The following is a 16,021-nucleotide window of genomic DNA, read 5'->3' as shown; positions in this document are numbered from 1 at the left end:
AACTGATCCATCCAAACCTTACCTGCTGCAGGCAATTTTGTTAGTGTTGATGGAGGAATCCATCACCATGCTGAAAATTACAATCTCTCCATATTTCCTTCCCAATCTCAACATGAATGAAGATAAAATAATGAGAAGAAAAAAAAAATCAGGCATTCAGCTACCTTTGATAAAAATGTTTTACCAATTTGGCATATACAGAGAGCTGAATTGATTTCACTGCCAGAAGGGAATCCATGGTAAGTGATAGCAAAAGATGAAATCAAGCAAGTAACCCACAATTTTCCAGGGAAAGAAACAGGGAGAAGACCAGTTATACGTGAATCCAGATCTAATATAAATTACAGATAACAATGATAAAAACTTTTTCAGCATTGCAATTCTGTATCGGATGAGAACAGTTTGACAGGCCCTACCACTACTTAGTGACTACAGTTAACATCACGGGAAACTAAGTCTCAAGGGTTTACTTGGTTTGCAATGGAGGAATATGATTTACTTGGTAAACGAATTCTTACTGCCTTCCTTTCTTTGAACTGCAACTGGGGCACTTGTACTGCTTTATACTCTCAGCTTTTGCAGGAGTTATCTTCACACACTTCCCATGGAACCACCTTTCACATACATCACAGGCAATCCAAAATTCATCTGCACTATAACTTCCACCACAAGTTCCACAAAGGGTTTCGCTGTGTTCATCATCTTCCTCACCATAACCCTCATCAGCTGTCCTCGAGTTGCTTTTAATCTGTCCATCACTTGATCTCTGTGGAGTAAAATTAGTTATTGGTCAAAAAATTTGGAAGGAAAGCAAAGACAAGCAGAAGATTCAACTAACATCACCTTGGTTGCGAGTTTAGATTTACTAGCACTGTCCATGCTAGACTTCTCCTTTGACTGTCTCCTATCTGAGACAACTTCAAAAACAGTCGGAAGTTCATTGATCATGCTAAATAAACGTTTCCTGTCATTACAAAGGAGAATAAAATACTTTTTGAGTGCCAAGACAAGCTGGCAAAGCAGTCAATTGGACTATGGAACTTCCATGCTAGTACGAACAATATATAACAACAAACAAACTGTTCATTCACTTGAACTTCTATGTTAATTTTCATTCACAGTATGCAGAAACCAAAGCAGTGAGAAAGTGGACACCTTAGAGCATAAATGTGTGCAAATCCTCAAAACCAACAGTCTAACAAGACGAATGCTACAAGATAATACGATCACTGGTTCAGGAATGACAACGTATGGTCAGGATAAGAAAATACTGGTTTAGGTCAAATTCTATAACTAGTATATGATCTTATATACAGCACCGAACCAATCACATACACCGTTTCATGAAAAACCACTTCTGTTATAAATTTTCAATAGCTGGTATACCACATTCTAAAACAATTTGAATTTGCTTTCTTACTTACTAACCACAATATAAAGAAATCAAAAAGAAGAGAAGGACTTCATAATTCTTGCATCTTCCTCGCATAAACTAATATGACTAATTGGCAACTTAAACCACAACATTACACTCCCAAGTCAAAAACCAAGGATAAATAGAACATACTTTTTAGTACACTCTTGAGTAGTAGTACTAGTACTTCAGCATAGTTCAGTCACTTCTATTTGTTAAAGACATCCAATTAAGCGGGTTCTTTGTATACATTTCAAGTCAGGCAAATCCAAATCATGTATGCAGTGGATGATAGTAAATAAGATGCCAGTGCACAGTAGATTAATAATATAATAACAATATCTTTCTGATATATTTTTTATTATTGAGAAAATAATGTTTTTCTATAATTGGGAGTAATGACTTTAACCCAGCAGTCTAAATAGGCACCGGGGCGCTCGCCTAGGTGCTCGAGTGAGACAAGGCAAGGCCCAAGCGCCTCAAGGGTGGGCTAGGCGACGTGCTTCAGTGAGGTGCTCGCCTGAACCTAGGTATCAGGTGCCTCGGGTAAGCGCCCGGTTCAAATGAAGCAACCAAACCAGACTTTAAAGTCTAGTTTGGTCCAAAAGTGGCTAGTTGGTTTGATTGAACCAACTAGCCACTTTCTTACCAGCAAAAGCAACCCCCTGCACCCCCGCATGACCCTGAGCCATCAACCCTAGCACAGCTTCTGCATCCACTACCGACGCTTTCTGCTACTGCCTTTGCTGCAGATGCAGTGGATCGAGGCTTCCTCTGTCACCGACAGACTGGTCCGACGGCCTAGCTTTCATCCACAGCTTCCTTCCACTGTCGTTGCTTCTGTGTGTAGCTCCTTCCACCATCGAAAGAGAGGACCACAACTTCCTTCGCTCTCGATGGACACCTATGAAGCTTCCTCTGTCCACGACGTCGCCGTCTACGGCTGTTGTCGTTCGCAGCTTCCATCTCTGCCACTACTGTCGTCTGCAATTTCCTCCACCACCTTCGTTGTCGTCCAAAAGTTCCATTGTCGGTAACTTTTTCTCCCCCTCTTAACAGTTTTTTTCCCCCCCTCGCTTCACTCGAGCACAATTATTTTCTCCCCCTCTTAACAATTCTTTTCTCCTCGTCTGAAAGTTCCACTATCAAAGCACCTCGCTTCGCTCGGGCAAGTCCCTAGCACCTTGGGCATTTTAGGATCTTAGCGCCTAGCGCTTTTTAAACCACTGCTTTTACCAAATAATAGAAAGCCATAAAAGAATGTCAAAATCTTAGTGGATGTGCAACTTGTAGTCTCCAAAGAAAAAAAATTAACAACTCGAACCACTACAAAGACTTTGGGTTGCAGAATTCCACTGAGATCCAAAACAAAAGATGCACCAGGCCTTGACATACCATCACAAGGGACAGATGCAACAAAACATGAAACCCAAGATATTCTAACAATTCCATCATCCTAATTTATAAGCAACATAAATCACCAACATGCTTCTACAACACTTGATGCATACAACTGGTTTCTTCTACTCACAATCTAGGTGCTCAGGTCAGTGAATCATCCATGGTAAAATTCTCACCAACGTACCATGCTCCTTTTTACTCCATGAACATCACTTTATACATATTTCACTAATGGAAATCCAATTTGGCAGCACCCTTGTACTTTAAACAGCTTATACGAATTTGCATGAATGACCACACACCTGGCAATTGATATTCATGTCCAATCTCTGAGTGTGATGCCAGAACATGGGTGGAACTTCATATAAGGGTGTATTTCCATGTTACAAAAATCTCCGGCCATCACTTTGGTGAGGCAAAAATTCAAGAATAAACGATTGGTTGTTTCACGATTTGGTTGTGTTTTGCCAACACCAGCAACCAAAATAATTGTCTTTTATCTCCTCAGCAGGATTCCCTCGATAAGAACTTTGAAGACAATTTGCAACAGTTAACCACATCAAAAGCCTTCCTGAAGTCTAGCTTTCCATGTTTGTGATGGTCTGCTAACTTCCTTGCTCACATGAAGTCATTGAGCAAAAAAATTGGTTCCGATACTATCAACACAGAATGAACACAGTTAAAACAAGCTCCACATTGTTCTGGACCATAGGTCCATTTATGCCATCCAACTCATTCTTTAGCTTCTAGTAGTCTCCACATTTTTTCATGTAAAAGAGCAAGTTCGAGATACATGCACAACTTATTCAGTAAACAAACTACATAGGGGTTTGGAAATCATTTTGTGTTCTATTTTACTATTGGATCAACGATATAGATAATAAATGATTCATGCATGAATCAAATTCTTAATCTCAACTAAGATCTTCATTTTCGACAAAAAAATGAAAAAAGAAAAATGAACACCAATCTTTCAGGTCTCGTGTATGTGTTAAGCAGGTCTTCAACAACCTTCTTTATTCACAAAACTAAAAAATTCAGCAATCATGCCAAACTACCCAACCATAGCACAAGAGTCAAGAGCTCTTGATACCATATTGGAATAAAGTTATAGCAAAAGGAAAATGAAAGAATGATAAAGTTTTTTCTTCTCTTCCTTAAATTTCTCTATATTGTGGTCGGTATGGGAGAAAGTGAAATTAGATTGTTCTGGAATGGGGTATACCATCTGTTGAAAATGTTACAACTGAAGTGGGTTTCAATGAAACAGTGTATGCGATTAGTAAATGCAATGCTTTTTAGTTGCAATCGATTACATCAGCCAATATAATGATGGCATACATTTGGGAAGAACACAAAAAGAAAAATACACAAAAGAAAGACCATTTAATCCCCCATCTATTTCAACTAGATTTCTCAAATCAGTAAATGGGCAAAGGAGAGAATATACTTAGGACAAAGCATCAGCAATTTCACATCTCTCAGGTATTTCCCACCTACACATCTAACCTCATGTCCGATAATATCAACCCATAAATGCACAGATTCAGAGATATTCTTTACTTATGGTCTAATATTAGTCATATGTCCACCTTGTAACTACAATCAAGTAACCATCAAAACAAGCCAACGCATCTACTATGCATTTAGAGATATTCGACAAAAGGTAATAAGACTCTCAAACCTCCTGTTCATACTCCCTGCTCAAACAACAGAATAGAGTAACGCGCTGATTTGAATCAAACCCATACCTCTCGTTCCGGTTGAGGCGCGCCCCAAGATAGAAAGCAACAGACAAGAGCCAGGAGTCGCTGTGCACGGCGATGAGCGAGAGCCAGTCGCGGCGATTCATCCCATCCCTCGCGAAATTGATCCCGAGCGCCGGCTCCGGCAGCTCCGGCGGCACCTCCTCCGCCGGGAGGTTCACCTCCCACGAGTCGTTGGGGTGTCCGTACAGACACAGGTTCTCCTTCTCTGCACCACCCACAAATCCGGTCAAGCAAACACGCAGAAACACCAAATAAGCCGGATCCGTGCGGTGAAGGCCGACAGAAACCCACCCGGATCGCACTGGGCGTAGAACTCGTCCACATCTGACAACAACAAGGCGTCGTCAAAGAGGTCAGCCGAAGAACAACAACACGAAGAAGAAGAAGAACGACAACAACAAAGAGATCAAGAGAAAGGGGAAAGGGGACCGTGGGTGAGGGCGCGGACGATGCCGGCGCGGCGGCTGCTGTAGTCCTTGAAGATCTCCTCGACGGTGCGGGGTGCGGAGGAGATGGGGCCGACTTCCATGGCGCGGGGGGCGGAGATTGAGATCGGCGGCCCGCGGATCCGGCGCTACCGATCGCCGCAAGAGGAGGAAGAGACGGAACGCATACGGAGAACACTCCAAGAGGAGCGAAGCGGTAGTGTATTCGCGATCGATTTGACGGAGAGGGCTGCAATCTATTCGGACGCCGAGGAATATGTTTGGGAAATAAAAAAGATAAATAACAATTCTAATAGGCGGGTTTTCTTTTGTATTTATTACAGTTTTTTTTTTTTTTCCTGTCTCCGTTGCTTTTTTTTCCCATATTGCTGTGCGTGCCTTTTTGTTATGTAATTGAACCGATACTAAATTATATTTAATCCCAGTTTCATGTCCGATTTATCGGCCCATTGGGCCTTACTAAAGCCGATCAAATCGGAGTCGATCATTGCACGTGCAAACCATGTGCCTAATGGAAAGCCACTTGTCGTCTGTGTGGTTGTGATTGTTCGGTGCGATGGCATCGCATAAAATCTCAGATTACCGTGTCATTAATTGAATAGGTCGGTCAATTTATTCGATCATACATTTAATGTTTTAATAGGTCGTACACCTTCCTCCCACCCACCTCCATCGCCGATCGCCGATCGCCGATCGCCGACGCATCGACCCGAACCCCTCCTCGTCCCATCCCACCGGGGGAATGGAGGGGACGCCGTCGGCGGCAGCGGTGCTGAAGGCGGTCACGCTGACCCACGTCCGGTACCGGCGCGGGGACGCCCTGGGCCACTTTCTGGCGTGGGTCTCCCTCATGCCGGTCTTCATCAGCCTCGGCGGCTTCGTCTCCCACTTCCTCTTCCGGCGGGAGCTGCAGGGCCTCTGCTTCTTCCTTGGCCTCCTCCTCTCCCAGGCCCTCAACGAGCTCATCAAGTCCTCCATACAGCAGTCCCGCCCCTCGTCGATGTGCGCCGCCCTCGAGGTCTGCGACTCCCACGGCTGGCCCTCCAGCCACTCCCAGTACATGTTCTTCTTCGCCGCCTACTTCTCCCTCCTATGCCTCCTCAACGGCATCGGTGTTTCCTCACCCCGCTCCAGGCGCCTCCTCGCCCTCCTCCCCTGGCCCTCCGCCTTCCTCACCCTATACTCCCGCGTCTACCTCGGCTACCACACCGTCCCCCAGGTATTTCTTCATTTATTACCATCGCAGGTCCCGGATCTGTTCAAGATTCAATCTGATTTTATCGATGGGTCAGGTTACCGCGGGAGCGACGCTGGGGCTGGTGCTCGGTGCGGGGTGGTTCTGCATCGTGAACACGATGCTGGTCGACTACTTTCCGGCGGTGGAGGAGAGCGCGATCGGGAGATTCCTTTACATCAAGGACTCTTCGCACGTCCCGAACGTGCTCAAGTTCGAGTACGACAATGCGAGGCTTGCCAGGAAGAAGATAGCCAAGGATTGATTGCTTCTCTGTACGTTGTTGGAACCTTTCTTTATTTTTCTCTTTTCTTTGGTAGTCATTATGTGATTTACTTCTTGTTTTCACTTGATTTTTTTTTAGTTATTTTGGATGTTTAGAATGCTATCCTTGGAATTTTGTAGGGTTAATTATCAGTAAACAGGGACTGTTGGATTGTTATTATGTTTCTACTTTTTATGAAGGGCTATATCTGTTTGCTACTTCTTCATGCCCTTTTGTGCAAGTTTCTATCATGTTACTTTTTAGGTCTTCCATCTGATGTTGAACCTTTTGATCAAACAAAGATTGTTTGTTGTTGGCAAGGCTTGTTTCAGCTGATCCTCCACAGTGTCTTCTTTCATCTGGCAATTTTTCAATCTTTATAAATTAATGCTCTCTTGTAGGAACACACATTCGCCCTCTCAACTTCTCTTGGGAACTTTACCTCATGCGCTTCTAGTATGATAGATCTTGTATCTGGTGTCTTGCAATCTAGGAATCTGTGTGATCAATTGATCATGGCCTTTATAATGTCTGTGTCAGTTATTATCTGCATAGTAGTTTATTCCTATTGACCAATTGAAAACTAATTATGATCAAAAGGGTTCTTATTTCACTTAATTAGATCTTATATACTTATATACCAGGGGTTTTAAAGATGATTCATCAAAACAGGTCCATATGATGGTATGCTAAAATCTAGTGATTTAAAAAGTGTTAGACGTTAAAAGACGCCAAGGTCTCAAAATGCCCGAGGCACTAGGCACTAGGCGCTCGTCAAAACGAAGCGAGATACTCTGAAATATTAAAATATAAAAAATAATATAATTAATAAATATAATTATATTAAATTAAAATATAATATTAAATTAAAAAGATTTAAAGTACAAGTCACATAACACATTATCTATCTTTTAATAACAAAAATATTAAAAGATTCAAGACAATAAAATTTTGGATCAAATTTAATTATCATTATAATCAACATCGTCATTCTCAAACATATAATCATCTTTTTCTTCCTCTCATCCATCTTCATCAAAATATATTTTCTCCTCTTCGACAATAGCAAGAGATGAGCTTATGGCTTTTGTACTCATTTTCTCCTTCATTATCTGTCTTATACATATCTATAATTCTTCAACACCTGAGGCTCTTGTCACATCTCCCCATATCAAGTTGTTATCTTCAAATACAAGCTTATCTTTGGTATCTTGCAAGTTCGCACCCATTCTCTTACCAATCACTCAATTGAATCATCAATGTCTTGTAATGAGATTGGATCAATGTTATTTGGCAAATCATGATAAGCCTTCAATGCTTGATTATACTTTATATAAACAAGATCATGTAATCATTGATGCTTTAACATATTTTTTCTCTTTGTGTGAATCTGTCATGTCATATAATTTGAAAATATATTAATACATATATTTAAAAAAGAATAGATTAATTAAAACAAAATATTCTATGATCCTTACATGTTCAAATACACTCCAGTTTCGCTCACAACCCGTAGCATTATATGTCAAACTAAGAATTTTGATGGTCAATTACTACAAATTCGGGATGGAATTTTCAAATAGATTCCACCATTCAATTGTAAAATTTATTTTATTATTAGCAATTACACACTATACGTGAAATTAATTATATCAATTTATTAATACCTAAGGATGTAGTTGTCATATATTGAACTGTCATTGGAATTCCAAAAAGATCATCGACATTCTTATGTAAAGATAATACACGTATGATCTTATCTTACACTTCAAAGCTTGGAACCAATCTTGCAATGCATTGTTATATTAACTCATTTATAACTTTTGCATCAAGCTCAACGAAGGTGTTCTTATAAAATAATTCTGGGTTCAAATAATATCTTGTTGCCTATAATGCACGATGAAATTAATAATTCTTTCTTTCGTCAATGATTTCAAATATTTTCTAATACTTCTCTTCATTTTCATCAAAATATTTTTGAATTCTCCTTTGCTTTATTCATGACCTCATAAATATATTTCATTGTATATTTTTTACATTATCTGTCAATTGAAGGACTCGACCGAAAAGGTTCATTATCTTTAATATATAAAGTATAAGATTCCAAAAGGACAATATTAAGATTATATCGTTGGCCCTCTTACCTTTCGCTTATTTTGTCAATTTACTTGTCACTCATTTCTTCGAGGTAAACATGTTTCTCATGTTATGTTTTGACGATGCACGCTCTGTAATATCAAGAAGGAAATAGCAAATTGGGTGACACAATATCTCACCAATTCCTTTTTTCTTGTGAATTCTCTTATCATATTCAAATATCCGGTATAATTATAGAGAAATCCAACGACAAAGATTGTCCTTTCTAAAATTTTTTTTATTTTAAATTTTTTTTCAATATATTCAAACATTAAATCAATGCAATGTGCCACACATAGAGTCTTATATAAGTGGTCTTTTTACTTTAAGTAATTTACCTAAAACAAAGGATAACAAAATTGATAAGACTTTAGAGTCACATAGTCCTTTCATTCAAATTGGAGACAAAGCAATTAAAAGATTAAAAAATTTAAAAGATAAATCTTATTAGTTAACACATAGTTGCTTCCATTGTTAGTTATAACTTGGACGATATTTTGTTCACCAATTTCTTCCACAAACTTGTCATATATCTTTTCATTAGATTTCATAAAGATGATACATCTATTGACTTCACAAACATGATTCCTAAAGAACAATTACCATAAAATTAATTATACTCATATGTCTCTTATCAGTACAAACATCTAACATAATAGAGCAATCATGGTTTACCCATGATTCTTTGTGGCCTTTTAATAAGTCTTTTGTATAATCCAATTTTTTTTTCTGTAATAGAATTTGCATATCATCATAACTTGGAGGTTTTAATCCCCCACTATATCTTCCAATAGCTTCAATTATCTTCTTTAAATTGTCTAAACGATAAGCAATGATTTAAAAAGGCGCTCGGGCGAGGCGAGGCAAGGGTCTTTAAATTGTCTAAACGATAAGCAATGATTTAAAAAGGCGCTCGGGCGAGGCGAGGCGAGGCCCTTGCCTCGCCCGAGCGCCTCGCTTCACTTCCAGGCGGCACGATTCAAAGAGGCGCCGCTTGGGCACTCGCCCGAGCCCAGGTGCTGGGCGCTTTGGGCGAGCGCCTAGGTTAAACTAGGTGATCGAACCAGCGTTTTAGGTATGGTTTGGTCTCTGGTGCTTTAGTTGGTTCAATCGAACCCAACCCGATAGCAACTATCGTTGCCCAACCCTAACCCTGCTCGTTGCCGCTGTCGCTGTCGCCGCTCCCACTCCCGCTGCCTCCTTACACTCCTACTCCCGCTACCGCTGTCGCTTCATCTTTTCTCAGTCAGCACCCCCTTACACTCATCTTCTTTCTTCTCCTTCAGTATACAGTTAACAGTATACTAATAATAGTATTTGTATTTATTAGATTAATAATATATTATTTTGATTTTAATACTGTTAATTTTTTTTAAATTTAATAGCATATTTTTATTTAAAATTTTAAATAATTATATTTATTAATTATATTATATATTTTTATATTTTAGTGTCTTGCTTCGCTCGGGCGAGCGCCTAGCGCCTCGGGCGTTTTTGGACCTTAGCGTCTTTTGGCGCCTAGCGCTTTTTAAATCACTAACGATAAGTGCTAAGGGGAAGGCTAGCCTAATAAAAAATGCGAATAATGTGCTGAATTATTCTTCCCCTTATTTCCTTATCACAAGCATTACTTATATTTGTTTATCTTAACTTTGCTCCTACTTTCCCTTGTTGCTTTTGTGATCCTTGATACATATATAAGTCCATCGATCCTTTTTTTGCCTTCTTAATAGTTATTGTTTCTTTTTCTTTTCTGTAATATGCTCTTTTCTCACTTGTATTGACACTTTCAAAATAATAATCTTCTTCGTTATCTCTAATATGTTTAACATTATCCTTCGGTAAAAGCTCATAAGATTTATTCCTTTATATCTTTTTTTCAATCATATAAGCTAGCAGCTCTTCTTTTACATCAGGTGGACACTTCTTGCAGGCTAATGCATTGTTGAAATTTCTTTGCTAGATGTTGTTTTGCACGAAAAATATTACCTCTAGTAGTTTTATCATAAAAGATGCAAGTAATTGTATTAGGATTTTTAGGATCCTTTAGATAATTGTATTTTCAGGTAGGATCCTTTCTTGAATATTTTAAAAAATCTTCTAAATCGTTTTGTACACTTGTCATTAATCCTGAAACTCTAATAATAATTTTAAATAAATAGAGATTAGCAGTGTTAAAATCTAAATTATATATTATCAATCTAAATATAGATTGTTTTATACAGTAATTAAGAATCTATTGTTAACAGTATATTATTTACTGTTAACAGTAGTTAAAGGGGGAGAATAGTGTCACCGACAGTGGAAAGTGAGGAATGAGAGGGCAACAGTGATGGAGAAACTTTGAGACGACGACGAAAGTAGCGGAGGAAGCTGTAGATGATAGCCATGGTGACAGAGGAAGCTGCGGACGGCAACAGCGACAATGGCAAAAGCTGTGGATGGTAATGTCATCGGCGGAGGAAGCTTCAAAGGTGTCCGTCGGTGGCTGAAGAAGTTGTTGTCCTCTCTCTCTACAGTAGAAGGAATCGCACACGGAAGCAGTTGTGGCAAAAGGAACTACGCACGAATGCTAGACCGTCGGACCCATCCATCGGCGATAGAGGAAGCCTCGGTCCTGTGCGTCAACGACGAAGGTAGCAGTAGAGAAAGCGTCAACGATGGAGGCAGAGGTTGCATTAGGGTTGATGGCTAGGGGTCATGCAAGGGTGCAGGGGGCGGGTTTTGTGGGTACAGTAAAAGAAAGTAGCTAGTTAGCTCAATCGAACCAACTAGCTAGTGTTAAACCAAACCAAACTTAAAAGTTTGGTTCAGTCGCTTCATTTGAATCGAGCGCTCGCTCGAGGCACCTAGCGCTTGGGTTCAAGTGGGCGCTACAATTCATTGAAGCACGTCACCTAGTCAACCCTTGAGATGCTCGGGCTTCGTCTCGCCTCACCTCACCCGAGCACCTATTTAAGCCCTTGCTAAAATCCAAAGTTGAATAGCAATTTTTGGTGCATGCATCTAATGAGACATCAATTACAGTGAGATAGATTGAAATGAATGAGCATATGTGTGTGCATAACAAAGGCCTTTGTCATACAATTCTCACACATCCTATGGTACGCTAAGTGCCAACATCTTGTCTATATAATCCCTTTTCTTATATGCATATCTATTGAAGGTCTTATATATGATAGGATATCAATAGATAAACAATGAGATGAGGAGATAATATCGATCATAAGAAATTGTCTTAAATAGCAAGAAGTGATGAGTTGTCTAAAAACTAATTAAAACTTTGGCATTAATGTATCCAACAAGCCAAGAATTTAGAAACCCACAGCTTTTTTGTTGATATGGTGCCACTATCAAATCCAATAGATGGTCGAATATCCCAAATATATTGAGCCTTTGACCAAACTTCCATGTCTCATAATTGGATGGCTAAATCATACCATTAAAAATTAGAAAGAATGGGTCTCACACCACTCACATAATCCACAAAATAGAACTATTGATCCATTAATATGATAATTGATTGTCTATATCACAGTTATAATCTCTTTTTTTTTTTTTTTTTGTAAACTTCCAAAGTACAAGAACAAATATATATATATATATATATATATATATATATATATATATATATATATATATATGTATGTAGTATGTATGATTGTATGTATGTATGTATATGTATATATGCATATATGTATATATGTATATATATATGTATATATATATTTATTTATAGAAATAGGGAAATGATAAAATTACATCAAATCAAGTCATTCACGTATTCTCTAGATTTTTCTCAACAGATAATTTTCCTTTTTTGATAATGTATTTGATCTGTAGGTTTCTATCTTTGTAAATTGTGAAATGTCCTTGTAAAAATAAGATCAACTAGACCTAAAGCAATTTTTTTTATTTTTTTTGTTGACTTTATTTTTCTTTTCCTTGAGTAACTTTGATAATTAATGAAGAAATATGGAAATTGTTGTTATCTGACAACTTATAACAATTACAAAAGGCCCTTTAAATTATTAAATTTTATTCAAATGAGAAATAAGTTAAAATTGTCCTGCATTATAGTATGACCAAACCTGTTTTAATCTGATCTGCTTCGGTTTATATTGTTCAGTAAGTAGAATATTAACACTTTGAGGTTTCTTTGTTATTTTTTATCAGCTAGATCCTTTTCAAGTTGCCCCATTTTGTGTTTTCAATACGTTTATAATGATATGTTAGAGTTATATAATTTTTCTGGCTGTTATGATTTTGCTTATCTGAGTATATCCATTATCTCATATTCCAATCTTGCAAGTCAAAGGTTTTCCAAAATGATTGAACTTAATACGGACCTCTTTTTTCCTGAAAAGCAAAGTAAAATTACCAAAAGAAAATTGTATCTGGTTTATACACCTTAGACATCTAGTATGTTAGCCAGCATTCAAAGAATAAAAATTTCACAGTCCGATTTGGTTGAACTTTTGGAGGAAAGAATTTTGGACAAGAAAAAATGGGAATAGAGAAAAAATGTGGAGACAAGGTTAATTTAGTAAACGTATGGTTGGAGAGATTTTTTTTTTTTTTTTCATAAAGGGTAAGGGTGAAGGCAGAATTTGAGCCCAGGACCTTGCGATATACTACCAAAGTCTTTACCAAACAATGTCAACTATGTTGGATGAGATTTTGAACCTGTAACTTTTGTTATGTGAGTTTGGTGCACTATTACCAAACTAATGTTTAAGGGTGGTTGGGGAGAAACTCGCGGATTGAGAACTTAAACAGTGATTGGAATTGTCAAGTATAACAAGGGACTTGAAATTTGAAGCTAAATTTACAATCAAATTATAAGTGAACAATTTACAAGCAAATTTAACAAGTGACTGCAGGTGTTTCATAACAATTTGATAATTTTATAAGAAACACTTTATCTCGACTAAAACTGCATTTTCCCAGTTCCAAAAGAGAGCTTTTGATAGGAATACATGAAATTGATGCATCAGCTTTTCTGCTGGACCTTGCACCAAAATGGGGTTTCTTTTTCTAAATTCTGTATAACTATGTAGGTCTTTAGGAACTTTTTAACCATAATTTCGTTCGATTAATTGTAGAAAGCAAGAAATATTGAGTGACTATGGTAACTAAATGGTAGCAGTCATCTTTAGTATAGTCCAAAAATGATAGATTAAATTATCAGCATATGATCTTAACTATCGGGGTGTCTCCTAAAGAAGATTTCTGTTCTGGTAATTGCTCTCTGATTTCTCATGAAAATATTCTTTTTAAGTAAAATCAGATGATTTCGGAATGTTTGGCTATTGCATCAGTGCTCTCAGCATCATAGATTGAGTGACCTCCGTGTAAGGCTTTTCGGATATGTTTGATGAAGTTTGGTCGATTTATGTATTAGTTTGAAATGTTTTCATCCCTTTGGTGCAGGTTGATCTGCTTGGGAGAAAAAGAAACAAAAATAACCTGAATCTCCGAAGGCATACTGACAAGGTCTAGAGAGATGATCTTCCTCCTGGTACTGTTTGTCCTTTAGCTTATCACCATTCTGATTCATATGAAAAAACTGATATCAGCACTGCACATTTGCACTCTATTATCGTGCATCTTTGTAATGTCGAACAGTATGTAGTTAGTTACACAGCAAACACAGCTCATTAGTGTTGGATATGTGTACGTGTGGGGGTGATATGAATGCGAATACATCAATCGTTGATGGATTCGAACGATCGGATTGGAGCCGTCCGTTATCAGAATTATGGAATCTGGTCAAACTATGTGAAGGTGTGGGAGTCTCGTGCGATAGATGTTGTGCATAAGATGCTTACAGGTGCATTTAATGCGATGGTATTTTATGTGTGAGCTCGTACGGTCAGATCACACTGAAGTGCCGACGTGGAACGGAGTGGGGGGAGGGGCCTACAGGGGGCTTCACGTGAACCCATATGGATATAATGCATGAACCATGTAGTGGCGCACAATCCCCGAACTATATCATGTTTGATGTCGGTAGTCCAGCATTTTGCGGTGCTGATATGGATTATATAATGATAATACAGATAATTTCCATGTCACTTAAGAATGTTATTATATACATTGGAAAATTGCACGAGTAGCATTTTTTTAATATTTTCGGGTATTAGATAAAAATATATATATATTATCAGGAAATTCTGAAAATGAGGTTTCAGAATTAGATAAAAATAATAATAATATTTTTCTCGTAAGTTCGTCCGATTATATCGTATCATATATAAAACGGTTTCAGAAACCGTTACAATCACCGTTATGTCAAGGAAACAATGGTCACATGGACTCATCTGGTATCGGTACAGTTCACAGTTCGGCGTGCACAGACCTCTCCACAGCCTCCTAAAATATGTCGCTTCCTCTTCTGGTTTCGTGAGCCAAGGAGATGATGAGGCCTGCGGGCGCCATGGTGCCGTCGAGCCCCGGCCGGGAGAAGCTCCCAGTGCCGGGACTCGCCCGGATCCTGGCCGGCATTGGCAGCCGGAGCCGCGGCCGGCCTGCCGCCCGCTCCGTCCCTATGTTCAGCTCCCGTAACAAGAGCGTCGGCCGCTCGTCTTCGGTGGCGACGCAGGTAGCCGTGGCGGCGGCAGCGGTGGGGGAGGAAGGGGAGCCTTGCTCGCCGAAGGTGACTTGCATCGGTCAGGTTCGAATCCGGAACAAGAAGTCGGCGTCGCAGTCCAGAACGCGTCAGCCGAAGGATATGGCGCCTTGTCAGTGCTTCCACAAGGCGTTGCTCTGCAGTCTTCTTCCTGCTCGGAAGAAGCCCAAGGGTGGGGGCGACGGCCGGTCGCTGTGGCGAAGGTGGGCGTCGCTGGGCGGCCGATCGGGCAGGTACCAACGGCGGGAACCGGATTCGCCCAAAGCACCGCCGTTGGAGTTCGTCATAATAAAGGCAGACGGGGAAGACGAAGAAGAGGAGCACGAGGAAGACGCACGGTTGTTCGCAGCCGCGAGGCCCCCGAAGAATGCGCTCCTGCTGATGAGATGCCGCTCGGCGCCGCACAATAGCGAGTCCTCGCTCGCCACCACCGCCCGCTACGCGGCCTCCCCCCTTCCGGAGCCCAAACCAGGCGAAGTGAGGAAGCAGAAGAAGAAGAAAAAGACCAACGAGAGGTTGAGCAGCCCGGCGGCAGCAGAGTTGGCAGAAGATGAAGACGAGGAGGAGGAGGAGGAGGGAACAGGGTCGGAATCACAGCGGCCACTGGTGCTGACGCGAAGCAGGTCGGAGCCGGGGAGGAGGAGGAGGAGGTCGGCGGCGTAGGCATCAAGCAAGCACGAGGTGTTCCCATCTGTCGTGTTCCGTTCCTCTGTTCCTGTCCATTT

At 39.8% G+C, this 16,021-nt stretch overlaps 3 protein-coding genes across 3 annotated transcripts; 2 read left to right on the top strand and 1 right to left on the bottom strand.

The window, feature by feature from the left end:
* Positions 1–257: 257 nt before the first annotated feature.
* On the bottom strand, positions 258–5,288 carry LOC135678866 (PHD finger protein ALFIN-LIKE 2-like). Its single transcript, XM_065192098.1, has 5 exons — positions 5,014–5,288; positions 4,876–4,908; positions 4,567–4,789; positions 844–964; positions 258–766 (listed from the first exon to the last, which is right to left on the bottom strand). The coding sequence occupies exons 1-5, from the start codon at positions 5,111–5,113 to the stop codon at positions 515–517; spliced, it is 729 nt and encodes a 242-aa protein (XP_065048170.1). The 5' UTR covers positions 5,114–5,288; the 3' UTR covers positions 258–514.
* A 347-nt stretch (positions 5,289–5,635) lies between these two features.
* On the top strand, positions 5,636–14,338 carry LOC135678867 (lipid phosphate phosphatase gamma-like). The gene is made up of 3 exons (XM_065192099.1): positions 5,636–6,249; positions 6,323–6,539; positions 14,099–14,338. Exons 1-2 carry the CDS (start codon positions 5,773–5,775, stop codon positions 6,527–6,529), a joined length of 684 nt encoding a protein of 227 aa, XP_065048171.1. The 5' UTR covers positions 5,636–5,772; the 3' UTR covers positions 6,530–6,539; positions 14,099–14,338.
* A 766-nt stretch (positions 14,339–15,104) lies between these two features.
* LOC135680163 (uncharacterized) lies at positions 15,105–15,959 on the top strand. The gene has a single exon (XM_065194150.1). It carries the CDS (start codon positions 15,105–15,107, stop codon positions 15,957–15,959), a length of 855 nt encoding a protein of 284 aa, XP_065050222.1.
* The last annotated feature ends 62 nt before the right edge of the window (positions 15,960–16,021 follow it).

This window comes from Musa acuminata, chromosome BXJ1-7, assembly GCF_036884655.1.
Source record: "Musa acuminata AAA Group cultivar baxijiao chromosome BXJ1-7, Cavendish_Baxijiao_AAA, whole genome shotgun sequence".
Taxonomy (NCBI): domain Eukaryota; kingdom Viridiplantae; phylum Streptophyta; class Magnoliopsida; order Zingiberales; family Musaceae; genus Musa; species Musa acuminata.
This window is presented reverse-complemented; position numbering and strand designations above follow the sequence as displayed.